Source organism: Carcharodon carcharias, chromosome 13 (genome assembly GCF_017639515.1).
Source record: "Carcharodon carcharias isolate sCarCar2 chromosome 13, sCarCar2.pri, whole genome shotgun sequence".
Taxonomy (NCBI): Eukaryota; Metazoa; Chordata; class Chondrichthyes; order Lamniformes; family Lamnidae; genus Carcharodon; species Carcharodon carcharias.
In genome coordinates, this window is record NC_054479.1 from 120,313,741 (window position 1) to 120,338,419 (window position 24,679).

At 42.2% G+C, this 24,679-nt stretch overlaps 1 protein-coding gene across 4 annotated transcripts in view; it reads right to left on the reverse strand.

The window, feature by feature from the left end:
* Positions 1 to 23,756, reverse strand: part of orc5 (origin recognition complex, subunit 5) — a 113,447-nt gene extending 89,691 nt beyond the window's left edge. Inside the window, exons 1-5 of one of the 4 annotated variants that reach the window (XM_041202331.1) lie at positions 23,668 to 23,756; positions 15,631 to 15,770; positions 12,124 to 12,216; positions 6,097 to 6,300; positions 4,475 to 4,549 (exon numbers count right to left, since the gene is read on the reverse strand). In XM_041202331.1, coding sequence (XP_041058265.1) covers positions 4,475 to 4,549; positions 6,097 to 6,300; positions 12,124 to 12,216; positions 15,631 to 15,741 — 483 coding nt within the window. In that variant the 5' untranslated portion in view covers positions 15,742 to 15,770; positions 23,668 to 23,756. Of the gene's footprint in view, positions 1 to 4,474; positions 4,550 to 6,096; positions 6,301 to 12,123; positions 12,217 to 15,630; positions 15,771 to 23,564; positions 23,584 to 23,667 lie in introns of those variants that run through there. The other 3 variants (XM_041202332.1, XM_041202330.1, XM_041202333.1) reach the window with 3 other exon arrangements.
* Between the last annotated feature and the right edge of the window lie 923 nt (positions 23,757 to 24,679).

The following is a 24,679-nucleotide window of genomic DNA, read 5'->3' on the forward strand; positions in this document are numbered from 1 at the left end:
CTGCCATCATTGAGGATGGGGATGCTCACAGAATCTTTTCCTCTGGTTGGTTGTTTAATGTGCACAACCATTCAACGACTGGATGCGAGAGTACTGCAGAGCTTTGATCTGATTTGTTGGTTGTGGGATCACTTAGCTCTGTCAATAGCATGTTGCTTCTGTTGTTTGGCATACATGTTGTCCTGCGTTGTAGCTTCATCAAGATGGCACCTCATCTTAAGGTATGCCTGATGCTGCTGCTGCTGCCGCCATGTTCTTACACTCCTCATTGAACCAAGGTTGGTACCCTGGCTGACGGTAATAGTAGAATGAGGAAAATTTTTAGCATTTAGGTTACAGAGTTCGTGGAAAACAACACTGCTGATTGCCCATAGCACCTCATAGATGCTGATTTTTGAGTTCAGATCTGTTCTAATCTACCCCACTTAGCAGTGCAGTAGTGCCAAACATGATAGCAGGTGTCCGCAGAATGAAGACAGATCTGATTTCCACAAGGACCACGTGGTGGTCATTAATCCCAATAGCACTCTGAACAGGTGCATCTGTGATAGGTAGATTGGCAAGAACAAGAGCAACTAGGTTTTTCCCTTGTGCTGGTTCTAATGCCTGCTGCAGGCTCAGTCTGGCAGCTATGTTCTTCAGGGCTCGGCTAGCCCTATCAGTGACATTGCCACCAAGACACTCCTGGTGGTGAACATTGTAGCCCCCATCCAAAATATATTTTGTGCCCTTACCTGCTATGCTTCTTCCAAGTACTGTTCAACACGCAGCTGTACTGATTCAACAGCTGAGAGAGAGCAGTAGGTCATACTCAGCAGGAGCTCTCCTTATCTATGGTTGACCTGACACCATGAGACTTCATGTAGTCCAGGGTCAATGTTGAGTACTCCAAGGGACACTCTCTCTGGACTAAATAACATTGTGCTGTAACCTCTAGTTGCTCTGTCTTGTTTGGGACAGAATATATCCAAGGACAATGACTGAAGAATCAGGGACTTTGGCTGGAAATTATGATTATATCAGGTTATTGCTTGACAAGTCTATCAGACATGTTTGCACTTTGACACAAGTCCTGTTTTCATTTTGACACAAGTCCTTGGTTGTTAGCAAGGATAATTTGTAGTTGCAGTTCTGGTGCTTAGGTCAATGCCGGGCGGTCCATCCAATTATATTCTTATTTCACTTTTTCACAAAATCAGAATCACAGGATTATTACAGTAGGCCATTCAGCCCATCACATCTGCACCGGCTCTCCGAATGAGCAATTCACCTAGTGCCATTCCCCCAATTCTCCCCATAACCCTGCATATTCTTCCTTTTCAGATAACACTCCAGTTTCCTTTTGAATGCTTTGATTGAACCTATCTCCATTACATTCCCAAGCAGTGCATTCCAGATCTTAACCACTCGCTGCGTGAAAAAGTTTTTCAGGATGTCACTTTTGTTTCTTTTGCCAATTATTTTAAATGTGTCTTCTCACTCTCAATTCTTTTCAGAGTGGGAACACTTTTTCCTATCTACTCTGTTCAGGCCCCTCATGATTTTTAATATCTCTACCAAATCTCCTCTCAGCCTTCTCTTCTCCAAGGAAAACAGTCCCAACTTCTCCAATCTATCTTTATAACAGAAGTTCTTCATCCCTGGAATCATTCTCGTGAATCTTTTCTGCACTCTCTCCTATGCCTTCACATCTTTCCTAAAGGGCAGCATCCAGAACTGGACACAATACTCCAACCGAGGCCGAATTAGTGTCTTATACATTTCAACATAAGCTCCTTGTTTTTGTACTCTATGCCCATTTTAATAAAGCCAAGGGTACTGTATACTTTGTTAACCACTCTCTCTCAACCTGCCCTGCCACCTGCAGTGACTTATATACATATAAACCCAGGTCCCTCTGCTCCTGCACCCCCTTTAGAGTTGTACCCTTTACAAGTGACTACATTTGTGGATCCAACCATAATGCAGTATCTGATGACCAATGTCTCAGTTTCCATTTCAGAACAACCACCATTAAACCAACATTTTAGCGTTGCAATGGAAGTTCAGGCTCCTGCCCTCATGGCTCTGGTAACCAGGCGTAAAAGGGTTTTGGGGACGTCACAGCACTCCTGCAATCCAATCTTGAACAGATATTCTCTCTGAAGAGCCTCTGCAGTTAAAGGACAACAGTTGTGAGCCCTTTGTCCCCCCCCTCCTCCTCAGCATGATCTATGCTCATTGGCCCAGTCATGCTCAATGCCAAGAGGAAGCCCCTACTTGACCATCCATGTCTGGGAGCAACTAGATTGCGCAAAAGCCTTGTCAGCAAAAAAATCATTCAGCGCCTGCCACAGCACTCCCTGCAGACTTTCACAACTTGAGACAACTATAGAATAGGGCTAAACACTTGAAGAATTATACCAACAGCTAGAAGAATTCAACCAACAACTAACTTTGTAATTGATTAATTTTTTAAAGCACTGGCAGGAAGAAGTAGTCCTTCCTGCTGTTTAATGCATGCACTCCAGCGCCGTGCAAGGTAAAGAAAGGGCACTGGCTGGAGTATGGAGCTACTAACTGTCAGCGCAGATAATGTAATTCAGCACTGCATGCTGAATCATGATATCTCTGTCCTGCACCATCCATCATTAGCCATAGTTCATGAGGGACTATGGGCATCTCTTCTGTTGACTGCAATTCTGCATACCACTGCCATTTCTCCCTCCGTCCAGTTTCTGATGCCGTCCTCCCATCCAGTCCTTCTCTGACCTAGCCTGTTCTTTCCTGATGTTTCACATTCTATATTATTAACGTTAGACTCTCAACCCACCTTTTCCAGTGGTCGTACTCTCTCAATTTGCACTTCTTCAATTCAGCTAAAAGCCCATGAGATGCTCAGACTCCTATTTTCCTGTAGACAGTTTCATTTGTTTTTCACCCTGTCCAGCTGATTCTAAGGACCCTGGTATGGAACATTGCTTTGCATGCGTGGAAGAACTGGGCCCTAAATAAGGCTGATGAGGAGAATTATCATATCTTTTGAAATATGGTTCTACCCTGCATACTTCCAGCAAACGTTGGCTGCGCACCTGCTAACGTCTTCACCAATATGGCATCCAACACAATTCACAGCTGAAGTGTGCATGTGCACATACTGGATGCCATTTTGATCCCCAATTGGCACCCAACCAATGGATGCTAACAAGCCCACTTTCACACATACAGGTTTGGAATGCCTTCCCTAAACCTCAAGGTTTTGATAAGTGAAGATACAGCCACTAGTAGTGAAGCAAAGAAAACTGGAGTTGTGCAAAGGCCAGACTGGATGAGCGCAGAGAACTCAGAATTCCAGGGCTGGAAAATATTGCAGAGATAGAATGGGTGTAGCCATGGAGGGCATTGAAAATAAGGATAAGTATATTAAAACGGAGGCCTTGTTGGACTAGGAATCAATGTAGATCAGTAAGCACAGGGATGATGAATGAGCAGGGCTAAGTGCAAGTTAAGATCTGGACAGCAGAGTGCTGAATGAGCTCAAGTTTATGCAAAGAGCAAGGTGAGAGTCTGGCAAGGGGAGCAATGAAATACACAAATCTAAGGTATAAAAGGCATGGATGAGGGTTTTAGCAGCAGGTGAGTTGAGACAGGGCAGAGACAACCGATGCTACGGTAGTGGAAGTAGGCTGTCTTGTTGATGGAGAGGATTTGGGATTGTAAGCTCAACTCAGGCTCAAACAGGATGCCATGGTTGTGAACAATCCGACTCAGCCTCGGACAATATCCAGAGAGAGAGACTAAGTAATTGGGAACAGAACTTAGGGTGGGGACGAAAGGCAATGGCTTCAATCTTCCCAATAGACTTTGATATAATCTAACCAATCATGGATTCAGCTCTACCAACATAACTTCCTATTATAAATATTCTGCTCTCTATTCCTCAAAAGTAATTGAGTAAATTTCCAGAAATCTAGCAAACCTCTCTAATGAGTTTCAGCACCACAGCAATTATTCTCTAAAACTGCAGTAACTCTGAAGCAATTATTCTTCATGGCAGTCACTGTTTCACGGTCCCAAGCTGCACAAATCTTGTCATACTTGAACAAATACTACAAGGATATAATTATGTAGCTTGTAGAAATGTACTGATTAGAAAAGTGCCAACGGTGCCAGGATTTGCAAGAAGGAAGAATTTAGTGTCATCGTGATAGCACCTCATTAATGGATGTATGTCAACTGAGCAGTTTCCTTGCGGTTTTCAGCCACCTACTGGTATGAAGACATCTCCTCACACGTGGGGGGATGTTCTTCACTCAGCAGCAAAACTAGTAGCCTTCCAACTAACATAGCCAGTTCAAAGTAGTCATTTTATTAAAAATGCTATTTCGACTAGCAACATTTTAAGACTTTGAAATAATATTTTAAGAAATTAAAAATAATACAATGGTGCTTGTTTTAGGAAGTTACAATAACCATCAAGAAGCTAGCTACATACCAATTCTTGGAACCTCAGAAATCCTGGCAGCAGGTTTGCATCCATTTCTCTCAACTGTTCTGCTTTATCCAACACCTTGAATTAAGATATTTAATTATTTCATATAGCATTTACACAAGACACTTCCCTATGTCATTACTAATCACCTATATGCATCTTACACCCTGCCATTTAATTCCTAAGTAAGTAATTTTCAAAACATTTTATAAAAATGCAATGCTCTTTCAATTGCCAACCTAAAAATATTTGTAACAGCAACTAACTGGGCATAACTACTGATTTGTCACCAAAGGTTCACATGCAACACGGGGTCATTAGGGAAAGCAAGTAGGCTTCTTGTCAGCATTGCTGGTTTAATAAAGAATGGAAAAGATCAAATTAGATTACATAAAGCTTTGACTATTTAGCTTTGATCCCTACCTCCATTGGTAGATATTGAGGCTACAGAGAGGGTGTAAAAGAAGGCAATGTTTGTTATACCTAGAGTTATGTCTTTTAATTACTAGAACTGACTTACAGTTCTATTTACAGTGATATTTAGTTTGAAGAAAAGTAGACTCAGAGGAGGATTACCAAAGGTTGACTTGTAGATACAAATGTTACTTGAAAAGGTTAGAAACAATTAGAACTAAGGGGCATTCTTAGATACCAGGAAGCATCGCTTTCCTTAGGAACTTCTAACAGAGGAGGAGGCGACAAGTATAGACACCTACAGTCATGTAAGAATTGACCAAAGTTTCTGTAGGAGAAGGATATTGGGATGCAACAGGGTCCGTAGATAAGTTTGTTTAGTGACAAGTCACGGTAACCATGTTATCCTGAACTATTATTTCATGGAGTTTTTGGAAAATTTCTCCCCAATTTTTCTTGAAATTGGCTACACTCTCTTGCTACCTCTCCCAATGGCTGGCAGTGAACTTTGAGTTTTTTTTCATTCTTTTGCCAAATGTCAAATCACTCTTGGAAAAGGCAATTCAGTATGTGATATAAAAACAAGGGCTACCCAAAAGAGTCAGCTGCCAAAAGCAGTGATTATGAAACTCCTCCAGTTCGGCAGTTCAGTAATTTGCTGAGCCATACGGATGAGCAAAGTCCCAGTTCAGTTCCTGGGATCTTTTCTCAGTTAGCCCTCTGAGATAGCAGCAGGACCTCCATTGGCTTCAGCAAGAGTGATTACAAGGGCAGCAAAAGGCAATCCGAGGCTTTTACTTATCATCAGTATTTCATAATCCCTGTTACAATTAAATGTGTGGAGATTGAGTGAGGATAAATTTGAACCTGGCTGTGATTAACTCAATAGTATAATCGCCTGCAACACTTAAGAAAACACAAGGAATGCACACAGAGCATGCAGGTGGTGGTGGGGGTTTTGGAAGGGGGGAGGCGGGGGGGGGGGGGGTGGAGGAATGGGTTGAAAAGAACCACATTTTTTCAAGAGATTAGTAGTTTTAATTCACAAGCAAACTAACCTCACAGTGCAGAAGCAGGTCATTCAGTCCAATGTGCCTTTGCCAGCTCTTTGGTAGAGCTGCCCAATTAATCCCACTCCATTGCTGTTTCCCCACAAAACCTAGATGCTAATTTCCAAAAAAGCCAGTGTAATTTCATAATCTTTTACTTACAATGATGACAGTTTGATTGTTCAAATTCTGCTCATGGACCACTTGTTTAAACAGTAGAACAAACTCATTGAGTGTGTTACACTGCAAACATGAAGAATATTCATTTGCGGGGGACAGCGAATGTCCCTGCAGCTGATTGAGTATTTGTTCGAAAAGCATCCTTGAAGAAAAGCATTCCACACAGTTCACAATCACGTGGGGAAACTGCAAAGAGACAAAGACTGTATATTAACCACAATACCAGAACATATAAAACTGCATCTACTCCTAATGTATTATCACAATACAGCAGAATATACCACACTTAATGACTAATAGACTAATAATATTGCTTTCAACACTTGGGGCTGGGTTTTCCTATACTTGCCTTTGCAAGATCATCTTGTAGTTCTAACTCAGTTTCCTGGGTCGGAGTCAATATGAGACAAGGCATTCAATAGGTAAGAAATCCAGGCAAAAATGGAGGAAAAGGGCCTCTACTAGGCCCTTTCCTCCATTTACAATATTTGGGTCTACAGTCACTGCTATTCCAAGTCTCCTAACACCTTTCAACAGGTAGTCTCAGGGAATGAATGCAGATGGAGTAGGTGAAATGAAAATGGGCTGGGAACTGAGGTATCATCTTCCCCATCCTACCACCGCCACCCTCCCGCCTCCACTGACATTAGCAATGCAGTGACCAACAGCTATTCTGGGCAGCAGGGCTATCTATTGGGTGACTGCTTTGCAGAACACCTTTGCTCTGTCCGCAAACATGACCCAGACCTCCCTGTCGCTTGCCATTTCAACACACCACCCTGCTCTCATGCCCACATGTCTGTCCTTGGCCTGTTGCAATGTTCCAGTGAAGCTCAACGCAAACTGGAGGAACAGCACCTCATCTTTCGACTAGGCACTTTACAGCCTGCCGGACTTAATACTGAGTTCATCAACTTCAGATCATGAACTCTCGCCTCCATCCCCACCCCCTTTCCGGTCCCCCCTTTTCTAATTATTTATATTTTTTAAATATATTTTTCTTTTCCCATCTACTTCCATTATTTTTAAATGTATTCCCATCCATTGTTTCATCTTCACCTTTTAGTCTATTTCGATCCCTTAAGACCATAAGACATAGGAGCAGAAATTAGGCCATTTGGCCCATCGAGTCTGCTCCGCCATTCAATCATAGCTGATAAGTTTCTTAGCCCCATTCTCCCGCCTTCTCCCCGTAACCTTTGATCCCCTTACCAATCAAGAACCTATCTACAAGACCATGAGACATAGGAGCAGCCCCACCCCCACTAGGGCTCTGTCACTTGCTCATCCTGCTTTCTACCCTTAATGTCACCAATAGCACATTTCTTAGCTAATATCACCAATGTCAACACCCCTTTGTCCTTTTGTCTATGACATCTTTGGCAATCTCTTTTTTGCCTCCACCTATCACTGGCCCTCTATCCACCTTTAATTGTCCCACACCTCTCAACCAGTTTATATTTCACCTCATTTCTGTTTTTCCTCAGTTCTGATGAAGAGTCATACGGACTCGAAACGTTAACTGTATTCCTCTCCGCAGAAGCTGTCAGACCTGCTGAGTTTTTCCAGCTATTTTTGTTTTTGTTTCAGATTTCCAGCATCCGCAGTATTTTGCTTTTATCTAGGGGCTATCTATTGGTTGGGACAGTGAGAATGATATTCAATTTATCCACTGTCGGACTCATTTAGGAGCAGAATAGTGAAGGAAATTCCAATCCTTTCTGCATAATGTTTAGTTACCTATCCCTCTTGATTTCCAGATATAAAATATCTGCAGCTAGACCACCAACTGGTCACTATAAAGCATTTTCTTGTAAAGAGAATCTTTTAGAAGATATTGGTGAAACCAGTAGGTAATTTCACTGTGGCTAAAAATACTTACATTTGAAAATAAACTTTTTAAATCTATTTTGGTGCTTATTTTACTTCAAATGCTCATTTTCTGGGAGGTGAAGTCCTTTCAAATGAACATCAATTCATTTGAAAGATCATTTTGCTCATTTTCTTCATGTAAGTGACTGCAAAATAACTTATAGGAAAATAGCTGAGGTAAGAAAGTCAGAACACAGGGGTTGGTTGTGCTATTCTTCATTAAAGCTCCAAGCTAGCACCAAAAAAAAAAACACCTTCTAAAATTATACAGTTTCTTGATTTTGTTTTCTAATGTGCAAAGAAAACAAAATTGCTCAACAAATGAATATCACAGAGCATCAATATCACTAATACATTCCATGATAATTGATAGAAGTCTTTAACAGGGAACTGACCAGTTTCACCACATTCTTTACTAAGTGACAGTAGGTATAATTTAACATTTCCATCTTATGAGCAACCACTAAGACATGACTAATCATACCTCAAAGACTGATGCAGAATGGATTCAAATTTTGAAACCAAACCTTATGTAAAGAATTAACATTCCTCATTATCTTTACTAGAATAAAACATTGTATAATTTTTCTTATTTATGCTGTTTGCTGCCACTCACTTGTGTAATTAGTTTATAAATTTAAATCCGATAATGGATCTTCCAGTGGAGTCAGGGATATGCTATCACTTGCTTACTTACATCAGTCTAATGTTGCAGTTTTGCTATCTCCATCCTGCTTCTTTCTCTCGCTTTTTAATTTCAGGTGAGGGGTACTAGGTGGCTCCTTCATAAAGGAAAGAAGCTGCCAAAGCCCTCAACTTGCTGTGAAGGGTTCTGGTTGCAGACAATTTCTGGGTTACTGATGCACGGGAGATGGATTATGAAAATCCTCTTATTTATACGTCAATAAGGCTTTCATAAGCAAAGAAAAAGCCTGTAGGCATTCAGCTTGTAGGCCTGTGGCACTGTGCTTCATTGTGTGTCAACCATGACTCAGTTGGTAGCACTCTCACCTCAGGAGTTTGTGGGTTGAAGCCCCACTCAGGACTGAAGTATGAAGATCAAAGCTAACGTCCCAGTGCAGCAGTGAGGGAGTTACTACTGTCGGAGGTACAGTCTTTCAGATGAAACGTTAAACCAAAGTCCGATCCGCCCTCATGACACCATTCTGATGAATAGCAACAAACTTATCACCATTCTCCTAATCAATATTTATCCCTCAAGTCAACATCACAAAAAGATTATCTGTTAATTCTCATACTGCTGTTCTAAGAGCTTGCTTGCAAACTGGCTACCACATTTCTTACATTTCAACAGTATCTATACTTCAACAATCAAGAAGCTTGACACCATCCAGGACAAAGCAGCTCGCTTAATTGGCATCACATCCACAAACATTTACTCCCTCGACCGCCAATGCACAGTAGCAGCAGTGTATGCCATCTACAAGATGCATTGCAGAAATTCACCAAGGCTCCTTAGACAACACCTTCCAAACCATGACCACTACCATCTAGAAGGGCAAGGGCAGCAGACACATGGGAACACCACCATCTGGAACTTCCCCTCCAAGTCACTCAACATCCTGATTTGGAAATATATCTCCATTCCTTCATTGTCACCGGGTCAAAATCCTGGAACTCCCTTCCTAACAGCACTGTGGGTGTACCTACAACACAGACTACAGCGGTTCAAGGTGACAGCTCACCCACCACCTTAAGGGCAACTAGGAATGGGCAATAAATGCTGGCCCAGCCAGCGAAGCCCACAAGCCACGAATGAATTTTTAATAAGTATATAGTTGGCTGTAAAGTACTTTTGTGATGCCCTGTGGACATGAAAAGAGCTAATAAATCAAAGTCTTCATTCCTCTATCACACAGGATCTCAATCTGGCACTGATTGCTTCACCTCCTATCCACTTCATGACCCAGTGTACCAAACAGCCACTGCAACTCAGATCACCCAACTGACCACATCAGCTCCAATATTTACAAAACCAAAAAAACATGATTTGGGAATACTTCATGCAATGATGGAATGTTGAAAGTGCAAAATAATCACAATTAAATCTAAATAAAATATTTCATTTTAAATAAAAACTCTCCACTTTAACAAAATAGAGAAAAAGGGAAATACATGGGACAACTAGCCTATTCCAGTCAAGCAATATCTATATCTGCCTTCTGTATTCCAATAGGTCTTCTTTATTTATCAAATAAATTGTACACCTTTATCTTCCATATCACCTCCCTTCAGACTTCAACAATTACTTTCAACTTATCATTCATTCAGCTGGGAGAATTGGATGATATCGACCAGACCCCTCAACAGTTGTCAGTTCATGCCATAATCAGTCAGCAGAAACTGGGTTTTTGAGGGTTAAGACAGTTTTGAGATTAAACTTGCAAAGATTACTTTTTTTGTTCACCTTTCCTAAAAGTGCTGTAGCGTCTCTCAAAATCAGCAACCTCGGGACTGAGCCCGTGCCAGATTTCAGACCCTGCTGGTTTTCAGAGGCGAGGTGCTGGGTGGCTTCAGCCTCATGCATATTGCAATATGTCTGCTCTTATGTTTTTATCCCTCCCTTTGAGTCTTGTTTGGACCTAGAGCCTGCATATTTCCCTCTGCCACGTTGCTTCTTTTCATTCTAAAGGTCATGCAAAATATAGTTTTCATGGATGGTTATAGGCACTGCTCACCTGTTAGTAACAGAGGAAACCGCTGTACAGTACTTTCGTTCACCAGCAAGACCTGCAGAGGGGCACTAATGGTGAAACTGGAACCATGCTGTGACTAAGGTTCAGGTTGGGTAGGGAAGGGTCAAGGGCCTCTCCGACCACTCAAAGCACGGGAAACGAAAGGCACGCGACACTGCATGGACCCGTGCATTTTGTACCCTCTGGCCAGAATGAAAAACATTTGGAGTTTTGCCTCTATTGTCAATTTGTGGTTAATTAACTAAAACGAGCAAAACACTACAAACCTTTTGGGGGATGAGCACTTAAATTATTAGACTTTTAATTATGCACTTGTCTCCACGGGGCATTCTTGCATGGGCCGTTTTTAAAAACTGCCCGGTTTTTGGATTGCTGGATTTGAGATACTGTATCTGTACTACCAAAATGACCAATGGTCAGATCGCTACTCCAGGAAAGCAGTAACTTCAGTTTTCTTAACTACAACATTTCAAAAATTACTTGAAATCTGTAGTCATATCAAAAACTCCTCATGGTAATTCCTATTATATGAGAAAATGTATTGCTTCCTAAACGCAGAGTATAAAAAATGATGACATTTTACAATGAATTACATCACGGTCCTGTAGTTGATATGACTGTGCTTGTTTTCCAAATGTCGCACATTAACTTTTCTGTATCAGATGAATTACAATTAATTTTGTGATGTTATTGATAATTACAAAACATTACAACATTTAAAAGTCAAAAATAGTGATTAATCTGATTCCAGCATCAGGATTCCACACTAAAATACAGTGGAAGAAATTTGTAATTTAAAAATTTTTAAATGCAAAATAAGTTATAAAGAAATATCAAGTAAACATGCACCATTGAAGAAAATTGAATCTCATTCACATCTTCAGTTAAGTAGCTCATTTGTGCAGGGTACACAATATTTCCTTATTTGCTGAAAAATACACTTTGAAATTACAATAAATGTCATTTTTCACCTCAACGACTCAGTAAGTCCCAAATATGCCCAAAACTTAAATGCTCCTTCGGGCAGGCAGGCTTTCTATCGCCCTCTTGCACCACTTGACAACAGTAAAAAGGAAAGCTCGTCATCTGACAAGTGATCCTTCTACTATTTCCAACTTCCAACCTTTCTCTAGCCAGTACAACCTTCTCTCTCTATTTTTCGCATTCCTCCCAAGCTCAAATTACATTACTGTGAACAAAGGAAGATTCATCATAGTGCCTCATATTTTAACTGATTTTTGAGGACCTGCAAAATACTCGGTGAAACACTTTGGAATATTTTCCACGTCTTTGACATTACATAAATGCAAGTTGTTGGAGATCCACAGCATCAATGAGGCAAGTCAATATTTTAAATTTCCCATGTTACTGCATTCAGTAATAATCCTGTTTGACAAATGGAATTCTCTTTTCATCTTACCTTCAATGTCTTCAACAGTGTTTGTGTCGCATATGTTTTTCCTGTGGCTGTATGCCCATATACAAAAACAGATGGGTAACTATAATGACGAGGCTGAAAGGAAGAAAAACATTTTCAAGATTATTAAAATACCTATAGAGGCATGCTTTTCTCAAAACATCTAAAAGTGTTAGGGAATCTGCTTTAACATGGATATTTTTAAAAAAAAGACAGATATTCTAGCAAATTTACATGACAGGCTAAAAAAGTAAAGAAAATGTTCACCAGAAAGGGAAGTGCTTTGTATGTCTTCCCTCAAATCAGTTAGGATCATAGTTCAACTGATCTAAAATAAAGGCTACAATACTTTCAGGCCAACATCAGCATTAAATATTCTAAAATACAATGAGCTACAACAACAATATAGATTGGGGAGACAGAGATTTTTCACTATTGGGCTTAAGTATAAAAAATAGTAAGATGAGAAAACAATGTTTAGAAACAAAAAAGTTGCATTTATACAGCAACTTTCACGACCTTGGGTGGTCGCAAAGCACTTTACAGCCAACATAGTATCTTCTGACGTATAATTACTATTGCAGTGTAAGAAACGCAGCAGCCAATTTGCGTACAGCAAGGACGCACAAGTATCCAACGCGACAAAAAAAATGTCTTTTAAGTGTTTATGATGGACAGGACATCGCACAGAAAATAATCAAAAAAATAAAAAAGGAATTAAAATATTAAAGCAGCAATCTGCCAATTGACTTTAGTTTCATCAATTACATCATTTCAATCTTCAGGCCACAGGATCTCATCAGAGGACACTTTTTACAATGTGAATCCCTATCCTTCCAAAAACAAGCAGCAGCACTCAGGGAACTCAAGAAAGAATTTTTAAAAATAGGCAGATTGAATAGAATAAAAAAGTTAAAATCAAAATAATAACACAAAAAAGATAAAAGGAGAGTTGTTACAGTGCGAGATTTTGAAGGATGGTTATGTTTTAAATAGAAGAGATTCATGTGATCCACAAGTTCTGCCCAACATCAAGGCTCTGTGGGTTGGTTACCCTGGGAACTGTTCTAGCCAGTCATGTGCTATTTAATGCACATGCCAGGTTAAGCACTTGAAAACAAAGGTAGAAGCAGATGTTCTTGTTATTTCAGACTTTTGGTCTCAAACATTGAACAGGAACAGAAAGAAAGGGGGAACTTCGGGAGAGAAAGACAGAGCGAGACAACTGTAGCTGCAACTGAGTTAGCTACCCAGCGGAATGCTGATATCATATGGTCCTCTAGTCAAGGAGAGAGAACTGGCAGGAATTTAAGAACTCTAAGAAATTCACCCTGGTACGACTGGGGGCAGGGATCATCAGAGTGAACTGTGCTGCTGGAGGTCGAATCGGGATTTCTCGCAAGGTTAAGGGAGGCTGTTTTTGATAGTCGCTGGGCGTTACAACTGGGCAAAACAGGAAAAAAGCAAGCCCATTGGAAGCTAGGAGTGACTTTGGACTGTTTCCTGAAAATACTACAGCACACTCTCCACAGAATCGCAATGTGCAGTGTGGGATTATCAGTCGCGTTGAGACAATAATAAGGGTTATCCTTTCTATAGCTTACTTAGTAGGAAGCTAATACTCTAATGTTTCGTCCATGTTGCTTTTACTTTTTTTTTTAAAAACAGTAAAAATCTTAAAGCGTGAAATCTTGTGCAATTCCTTTATAAGTCAGTCACTGGGATTTCAAGTACCTTTTTTAAAAGTTACTTTATGGAGATCATAACAGATTAAAAAAAAGCCAAATACAAGATATGTAAAAAGAAGCTTTTTCTTCTGTTACACTCCAAGATATTAATGATTTAAATCTTTAAACACAATAGAATGCTACACAAAATTACCCCGACCTTCAATTACATTTGTGTAAGAAGCCAATCTTGTGTAAAAGTCAACCCCATGATCTTTGGCCTAAAAAGAGTAATTTTTGTTTGCACCACATGGAAAAGTCAATCCTAGTTTTCCAGGTATCAAACTCCGTTGTGATTATTAATTACTTATCGGTGATTACTACAGTTTATTGATTTAAAGACACACACAGGAACCTTTAGATTTTTACTTGCCAATTCTAGTAGCAATCAACAAGAGTAATGTATACCACATGATCTGTCACAATGCCTTCAAGAAAGAACAATTACACACCTCCATTTAAACTGGAGAAAAATATGTGGCAGAATGAATTAACGAGCAACAAAACGGTTATATTATTAACTCTAAAGCCAGACAGCTCAATACCTTTAGATGGCATTTCAGAATTCAAGGCCAGTGTCAGGTGGCGCACAAGCTTCACGAAAAGGCATGATTTAGTACTCAGCTAGAAATTGAAAATTTCACAGCATCTGCCATCTCAACGCAATAAAAAAACCGCCAAATTCAATCATTTTGTTGGAGATCAAGAGAAGAATGCATATTGATTGGCCTGCATTGGAAATGTGGTTAAAACACCAATGAACTGCGACATGTTAGCAAACAAGGCCGTTACCAAGATTGGTGAAAATCAACACTTATGTAAAGTTGACTAACCACGAGAAGACACAGTTCACATTGGTTCCATCATGTAGACCAGATGGCACAAATTAAAACCGATAGTTATATTCAAGCACAGAGCTCACTCCAAAGAGAAATTTCAGAAAGGTGTTATTGTCCATGTTCAGGAGAAAGACTGGATGAAGGCACTTGCAAAAATGGTTCAAAGAAGTGTGGAATTTGAGGCTATATGGGCTATGCAAGAAAATTCAACTGGTTCAGATCCTACTTCGTTAGCGATTTGGTCCATCTTGACCAACACCAACATGGCAGTTATTCTCAGTGGTCCCGAGCGATGTTCAGCCTTTTTGGATGCGTGCATAAATAAACATCTCAAGGGCAGTAACCAAAGGATGAGGAATAATTGGATGTTGGCAGGGGAAAAACATTGAGTAAAGGTGGAAATATTGAAGCTCCCTCACAATATTGTGCCAATGGGTCATCGATGCGTGGAACGAACTTGATCCCAATATTGTCAAAATATAATTTCTAAAATATGGAATATCAAATGCTTTCAACAATACTGAGGACAATTAGTTGTTGGAACAATGACGCTGAAGTTACCGGAACTACCAATGATCTTGATGAAGGTGAGGGAGGTCCACATGATGATGTTATGAAACTAGGCTATTGGGATGAATTGTTGGTGATTCAGATAATGAACAGAGTGATTTTGGAGGATTTCAATGTGAAGTGTTGTAGTTAATTCGTTGTGGCATATAATGATATCATGTTGGATCAAATGTTTATAGTATGTAATGTTATAAATTTTTAGAGAACTAATATGAATTCTTTAGTGTAGTTCATTTTTACTGTATAACACTGCAAGAGCCTTTTTTAGGCATGTCAATCCTGCAAAATATTACCTGTGTAAAAGTCAACCCATGACTTTTGGTCAAAAAATTTGGTTTCAAAAATTCAACCAGTTCTTTTAAAATAAAAATTACCTCTCCTAGTATTGATTGTAGAGTCAAAATCTGGGTGTCCCGACAAATCAGTTTCTCTTTCAGCAAAAGCATCTTCTCTTCTGGATATTCAATATAATCGGAGATAGACATCTTTACACACTATATGCAACAAAGTTCTCCTGCAGGCCATAAAATAAAAGCCAAGTGTGAAACTTGATTATCTTATGATACATATACAAAATATGTATCAACTAACTTTAGCAATTAATAATCTCTTGAAAACAGTAATATCTTGTTCATCTACACAACATATATTCAACATTATTCCTAAAGCTTATCAATTAAAGGAAATGGACCTACCACATTTGGAATAAATGGACAATGGAATCTCCATTATCTAGCATACTGAAAGGCATCCCTTGTTGGATATAGAAAATGAGGTTGCTGGGCAGGCCAGGAATAAGTGACTCTCTAAATTTTGCACTTGTACATATGGTACAGAAATACCTCAAGAGCAGGAAGAAAGACAAGCATAATACCAATGGCATGAATACACTTGAATCTTACTTGGGCTATGATACCCAATCAGGAGATTAGTGTCTATATCCTGCGAATGTATGCAAAAACATCTATATTGTTCAATTAATCATACTGCCTAGTTTTACATGAAACCATTTCATTTCTAGATTGTTTTTGAACTGCAGTCTACTTACTCTCCGCTTCATAATTACATATATTTGCATTTGTATAGCACCTTTAACATGGAAAAACATCCCATGGTGCTCCCTCATAGTATTAATTTATTTTTACTCATTATGCTTCTATGTCAAAGAGGAGATTATGAGCGTTGCCTGAAAGGTAAAGTGGAAGGTTTTAAGAAGTGTCGTAAAAGGAGGGATTTCCAGAGCTTAGGACTGAAGGCAATCAACCAATAGTTGGGCAGAGGGAAGAGGCTGCACAAGACTCCAGCATGGGAAAAACACGGAGGATGGAGCAAGGGCATTAAGGGATTTAAACACAAGGATGAGAATTTTTAATTTGAAGCACTGGGGAATGGGAGCTTATTTAAAGTTGTCCATGGGTGATTGGAACCTGGCAGTGATTAGGATATGGGCAGCAGAATTTGAGATGAGCTAAAGTTTATGGAGGGTTCAGGAGGAAGGGATGGATAACATCTGAATAGTCAAACCTGGAGGCATGCAGATGGGCTGAGGCAGGCAAATTAGAGGTGGAAGTAGTCCATCTTTAGAGGATAGAGTCAAATACTCAAGCTTCAACTATATACAATTACTGGGAAGTAGGATGGAATTGGTGGCAAGGCTATAAAGTTTGTCACAGATGCTGAAGACAATGGTCTTCCCTATGTTCAACTGGAAGAAACTAAAAGAACTGGATGTCAGATAAGCAATCTGACAACACAGTGGCAGTGGATGGGTGAAAAGCAATGATGGGAGTATAGAGCTGGGTGTCATCAAGATACACGTGGCATTTATCAACATTACTTTACTTGAGGTGACCGAGGGGCAGGATGTGAATGAGAAAGAGAGGTCCAGACACAGATTACTGGGGGACCCCTTAGCCAATAATTGTCTCACAGTTTTGTGTGAATTAAGTTAGAAACTTGTATTTATTTATCTTAACGATACAGCTTACTTGAAACAGAAGCAACTGTTCACTAACAAAAACAGAAAATGCTAGAAAAACTCAGCAGGTCTGACAGCATCTGTGGAGAGAGAAACAGAATTGATCCTTCTTCAGAGTCATATGGACTCGAAACGTCAACTCTGTTTCTCTCTCCACAGATGCTGTCAGACCTGCGGAGCTTTTCTTGCATTTTCTGTTTTTGTTTCAGATTTCCATCATCTGCAGTATTTTGCTTTTAAGCAACTGTTGGCTACCTGGTTGTGTTGAAAGGTCATGTTTATGTTGCAAATTCTTTGGCATTGCAAGTGTTTCTGCAACATGGGAAGAGCAGAATTCAGAACACTAGCAGGCAGCTAGTGAAACTGATGCTTTTCATAATCTCTTGGGTATGTAACTATAGCTAGGTATCAAGAAAGGGAAATATACAAACATTTTATTTCACTATTTTTGGGGTCAGTTAATCTGCCAAAATTTCCACTGAGATTTAAGTCAGGACATGGCACATGCTACATTATCTATAGAAATGGGCTTGATGTATCAAATTACTATTTTCATTCAAACAAAATCAAAACACTACAAATGCCAGAAATCAGAAATAAAAACAGAAAATGCTCAGCAGGTCTGGCAGCATCTGTGGAGACAGAAAAAGAGTTAACATTTCAGGTCTGTGACCTTTCATCAGGACAGGAAAAAAGTTAGAAATGTAATAGGGTTTGAGCAACTGAAAGGGAGGAGGGTGGGAAAAAGAACAAAAGGGAAGGTCGGGTGGGGTGGGCAGGAAAGACAAAAGAAGGGAAATAGAAAGCAATGAAGGCAACAAGGTAGAAGAGACAAATGGAAATCCCACTAGAGAGAAAAGCAAAACATCAAGGTGGGCATTCCTGGAGGAACACAAGTTTTCCCAATTCTGCTGAAAGGTCACAGACATTAAATTTTAACTGTTTCTCTCTCCCCAAATGCTGCAGGCCTGAATATTTCTAGCATTTTCAGTTTTTAATTCGTTTTTTTATTCCACATTTTAATATGCCCTTGCATCTAAATCACTATACTTGAAACAAAGTCTCTCCACTTAAAAAAAAATTCCGTGTGAAAACTGTTATGAAGTTTTTTTTGAGAATCCACCTATTGAATCCGTGTAAGATACCAATGCCTGTCTCTTTATGGGGTATGTAGAACATTCCTTGTTCCAGCCCTACTCCGGCCCCCTTCCACAACTCTTTCTCCGGTACATCGATGATTACTTCGGTGCTGCTTCATGCTCTCGTCGGGACTTGGAAAAATTTATTAATTTTGCTTCCAATCTCCACCCCTCCATCATTGTCACGTGGTCCACCTCCGACACTTCCCTTCCCTTCCTTGACCTCTCTGTCTCAATCTCTGGTGATAGACTGTCCACCAATATCCATTACAAACCCACCGACTCCCACAGCTACCTCGACTACAGCTCCTCACACCCCACTTCCTGTAAGGACTCCATCCCATTCTCTCAGTTCCTTCGCCTCCGTCGCATCTGTTCCGATGATGCTACATTCAAAAACAGTTCCTCTGACATGTCCTCCTTCTTCCTTAACCGAGGTTTTCCACCCACGGTCGTTGACAGGGCCCTCAACCGTGTCCGGCCCATCTCCCGCGCATCCGCCCTCACGCCTTCTCCTCCCTCCCAGAAACATGATAGGGTCCCCCTTGTCCTCACTTATCACCCCACCAGCCTCCGCATTCAAAGGATCATCCTCCGCCATCTCCAGCATGATGCCACCACCAAACACATCTTCCCTTCACCCTCCCTATCGGCATTCCGTAGGGATCGCTCCCTCCGGGACACCCTGGTCCACTCCTCCATCACCCCCTACTCCTCAACCCCCTCCTATGGCACCACCCCATGCCCACGCAAAAGATGCAACACCTGCCCCTTCACTTCCTCTCTCCTCACCGTCCAAGGGCCCAAACACTCCTTTCAAGTGAAGCAGCATTTCACTTGCATTTCCCCCAACTTAGTCTACTGCATTCGTTGCTCCCAATGTGGTCTCCCCTACATTGGAGAGACCAAACGTAAACTGGGCGACAGCTTTGCAGAACACCTGCGGTCTGTCCGCAAGAATGACCCAAACCTCCCTGTCGCTTGCCATTTTAACACTCCACCCTGCTCTCTTGCCCACATGTCTGTCCTTGGCTTGCTGCATTGTTCCAGTGAAGCCCAATGCAAACTGGAGGAACACCACCTCATCTTCCGACTAGGCACTTTACAGCCTTCCGGACTGAATATTGAATTCAACAACTTTAGGTCTTGAGCTCCCTCCCCCATCTCCACCCCTTTTCTGTTTTCCCCTTCCTTTTTTTTTCCAATAAATTATATAGATTTTTCTTTTCCCACCTATTTCCATTATTTTTAAATATTTTAAAATCTTTTATGCTCTCCCCATCCCCACTAGAGCTATACCTTGAGTGCCCTACCATCCATTCTTAATTAGCACATTCGTTTAGATAATATCACCAACTTTAACACCTGTTTTCTATTGTACTATTGTCGTTGACATCGTTTGATGATCTGCTTCTATCACTTGCTTGTTTGTCCTTAAAACCACCCCCCCCACCCCCCCACCTCTCTCTATCTCTCCGCCCCCCCACACACACACCTTAAACCAGCTTATATTTCAACTCTTTCTTGGACTCAAACTCAAGTTCTGTCGAAGGGTCATGAGGACTCGAAACGTCAACTCTTTTCTTCTCCGCCGATGCTGCCAGACCTGCTGAGTTTTTCCAGGTAATTCTGTTTTTGTTTTGGATTTCCAGCATCCGCAGTTTTTTTGTTTTTATCTCTGTGTTTAATTGACTGCCATTGCTCTTCAAGAAATGCCTACCTCCTTGAAGAAGTTCTGTTCCTCTCTGCGACAAGATTTCCGTATCTCTCTGTTGTCTTGCTCACCTTCCTTGCTTTCCATTTCCCTCCTAGTGTTTGACAAGGTGTTTACTAAAACCCGCTTTCACAGCCATATCTCCTTTCTCAGTGACTGTCTCCGTCTCCGACTTACCCCACGTGGATTTCAACTGAAATTCCACCCCTCATGTTTCGAACCCACCCAGGATTACAGGTATCGCCGGGACATAAAACGTTTCTCGGACTGCTGTTCCCATCACATTCTGAAATCCACACTCAGTGCCATGCGCCGCCATATGAACACACTCGACCTCTCCCTCCAGCAGCACCGCCGTACCCTTTTTCAAAGCTGCGCGTGCCCCCAGTTTCATTTTATCCTTCGGCTCATCCGACGCCTCAACAAGAAACTTTTTCTCTTTCTCTCAAGTGCTAAGGAACGCAAGCTCCAACAACTCATCAACACCAACAACCATCTAGGACCCTCCACCCCTGCCTGTCCCTCCTTCCTCACCCTTTCTTCCAATCCCAACCCCAGCCGTGTATTCACTATACCCCCTGACCTTCTCCTCTCCGATGCTGAACGTTCAGTGCTCAGCAATGGACTTAGTTTCATACCCTTACGCCCTCACCCCAATGAATTTCGGGCTCGGCATGATACTGAACTCTTCTTCCGCCGTCTTCGTCTCCGGGCTCACTTCTTTGGGCAGGAGTCCTCTCCCAGTTCAACGGATCCTTTTACCCATCTCCAATATTCTCCCTCCATATGGACCCCTCCCTCTGGATTCTTACCTTCTCTCGATCTTTTCATTGAGAACTGTCGGCGCGACCTTAGTCGTCTCAATTTCTCTGCTCCTCTCACCCATTCTAACCTGTCTCTCTCTGAACTTACTGCACTCCATTCTCTCAGGTCCAACCCTGACATTGTCATCAAACCCGATGACAAGGGTGGTGCTGTTGTTGTCTGGCGCACTGACCTCTACCTCGCGGAGGCTGAGCGTCAAATCGCAGACACTTCCTCCTACCTCTCCCTGGACCATGACCCCACCACTGAACATCAAGCCATTGTTTCCAGGACTGTCACTGACCTCATCTCCTCTGGGGATCTCTCTCCCACAGCTTCCAACCTGATAATCGCCCAACCTCAGACGGCCCGCTTCTATCTCCTACCCAAAATCCACAAACCGAACTGCCCCGGTAGACCGATCGTCTCAGCTTGCTCCTGCCCTACAGAACTCATTTCTCATTATCTTGACTCCCTTCTCTCTCCCCTTGTCCAGTCCCTTCCCACCTACATCCGTGATTCCTCTGACACCTTACGTCACATCAACAATTTCCAGTTCCCTGGCCCCAACCGCTTCCTCTTCACCATGGACGTCCAATCCCTCTACACCTCCATCCCCCACCAGGATGGTCTGAGGGCCCTTAGCTTCTTCCTCGAACAGAGGCCCGAACAATCCCCATCCACCACTACTCTCCTCCGTCTGGCTGAACTTGTTCTCACGCTGAACAATTTCTCCTTCAACTCCTCTCACTTCCTCCAAATAAAAGGTGTGGCTATGGATACCCGCATGGGCCCCAGCTATGCCTGTCTCCTTATGGGGTATGTGGAACATTCCTTGTTCCAGTCCTACTCCGGCCCCCTTCCACAACTCTTTCTCTGGTACATCGAAGATTACTTCGGTGCCGCTTCATGCTCTCATCGGGACTTGGAAAAATTTATTAATTTTGCTTCCAATCTCCAACCCTCCATCATTTTCACGTGGTCCATCTCTGACACTTCCCTTCCCTTCCTTGACCTCTCTGTCTCAATCTCTGGTGATAGACTGTCCACCAATATCCATTACAAACCCACCGACTCCCACAGCTATCTCGACTACAGCTCCTCACACCCCGCTTCCTGTAAGGACTCCATCTCATTCTCTCAGTTGCTTCGCCTCCGTCGCATCTGTTCCGATGATGCTACATTCAAAAACAGTTCCTCTGACATGTCCTCCTTCTTCCTTAACCGAGGTTTTCCACCCACGGTCGTTGACAGGGCCCTCAACCGTGTCCGGCCCATCTCCCGCGCATCCGCCCTCACGCCTTCTCCTCCCTCCCAGAAACATGATAGGGTCCCCCTTGTCCTCACTTATCACCCCACCAGCCTCCGCATTCAAAGGATCATCCTCCACCATTTCCGCCAACTCCAGCATGATGCCACCACCAAACACATCTTCCCTTCACCCCCCTTATCGGCATTCCGTAGGGATCGCTCCCTCCGGGACACCCTGGTCCACTCCTCCATCACCCCCTACTCCTTAACCCCCTCCTATGGCACCACCCCATGCCCACGCAAAAGATGCAACACCTGCCCCTTCACTTCCTCTCTCCTCACCGTCCAAGGACCCAAACACTCCTTTCAAGTGAAGCAGCATTTCACTTGCATTTCCCCCAACTTAGTCTACTGCATTCATTGCTCCCAATGTGGTCTCCTCTACATTGGAGAGACCAAACGTAAACTGGGCGACAGCTTTGCAGAACACCTGCGGTCTGTCCGCAAGAATGACCCAAACCTCCCTGTCGCTTGCCATTTTAACACTCCACCCTGCTCTCTTGCCCACATGTCTGTCCTTGGCTTGCTGCATTGTTCCAGTGAAGCCCAACGTAAACTGGAGGAACAACACCTCATCTTCCGACTAGGGACTTTACAGCCTTCCGGACTGAATATTGAATTCAACAACTTTAGGTCGTGAGCTCCCTCCCCCATCCCCACCCCCTTTCTGTTTCCCCCTTCCTTTTTTTTTCCAATAAATTATAAAGATTTTCCTTTTCCCACCTATTTCCATTATATATATAAAAAACCCCACTAGAGCTATACCTTGAGTGTCCTACCATCCATTCTTAATTAGCACATTTGTTTAGATAATATCACCAACTTTAACACCTATGTGTTCTATTGTACTATTGTCGTTGACATCTTTTGATGATCTGCTTCTATCACTGCTTGTTTGTCCCTACAACCACACCCCCCCCCCTCTCTCTCTATCTCTCCGCCCCCCACACACACACCTTAAACCAGCTTATATTTCAACTCTTTCTTGGACTCAAACTCAAGTTCTGTCGAAGGGTCATGAGGACTCGAAACGTCAACTCTTTTCTTCTCCGCCGATGCTGCCAGACCTGCTGAGTTTTTCCAGGTAATTCTGTTTTTGTGTAAGATACCAAGCTTGTTTTGCTGAATGCATACGCTTTAAAAGGTCGACAGGTGACACAGACAGAAAACAAATTGGTCACGGCACCAATCGCAAAATCCACTAACTGTGCTTTACTTGCTGTTTTCCTCATTTGCACAAGGTCTTTTTAGTTTAAAACGTTATTTTTTTTTAAAAAAAAAGCACTTCAAAACCAACCCATTGCCCAATGTGTTCGAAATCGTTCGCGCTCTTTTTAACCCTAGAAAAACAGTGTCTCCCACCATTCGCCTCTCGCTCATTAAGTGAAAAGCAGTCAAACATCCGGCTGGCTAAATGGCGCCAGCTACTTGCTCGGCTCCGTCTCACTATCCCCCTTTCTTTTACCGTATGTTTATCCGCTGCGCCCAGGCCGCCGGACTCCGTTAACACTTTCTCCCGGTCGGGTCCGCCGGCCGCTTACGCGCCAAATCCTCCCACAGTGAACTTCGACCCCGCGGCGAGGAATCCCACTGCGCAGGTGTGCAACAACGGTGTAGGACGGGACTTGTAGTTCCCAGGCTGAGGAACTGCCTGAATGAAGAAAACAAAAACAGAATTACCTGGAAAAACTCAGCAGGTCTGGCAGCATCGGCGGAGAAGAAAAGAGTTGACGTTTCGAGTCCTCATGACCCTTCGACAGAACTTGAGTTCGAGTCCAGGAAAGAGCTGAAATATAAGCTGGTTTAAGGTGTGTGTGTGGGGGGCGGAGAGATAGAGAGACAGAGAGGTGGAGGGGGTTGGTGTGGTTGTAGCGACAAACAAGCAGTGATAGAAGCAGATCATCAAAAGATGTCAACGACAACAGTACAAAAGAACACATAGGTGTTAAAGTTAAAGTTGGTGATATTATCTAAACGAATGTGCTAATTAAGAATGGATGGTAGGACACTCAAGGTATAGCTCTAGTGGGGTTTTTTATTATATAATAGAAATAGGTGGGAAAAGGAAAATCTTTATAATTTATTGGAAAAAAAAGGGAAGGGGGAAACAGAAAGGGGGTGGGGATGGGGAAGGGAGCTCACAACCTAAAGTTGTTGAATTCAATATTCATTCCGGGAGGCTGTAAAGTGCCTAGTCGGAAGATGAGGTGTTGTTCCTCCAGTTTGCGTTGGGCTTCACTGGAACAATGCAGCAAGCCAAGGACAGACATGTGGGCAAGAGAGCAGGGTGGAGTGTTAAAATGGCAAGCGACAGGGAGGTTTGGGACATTCTTGCGGACAGACCGCAGGTGTTCTGCAAAGCTGTCGCCCAGTTTACGTTTGGTCTCTCCAATGTAGAGGAGACCACATTGGGAGCAACAAATGCAGTAGACTAAGTTGGGGGAAATGCAAGTGAAATGCTGCTTCACTTGAAAGGA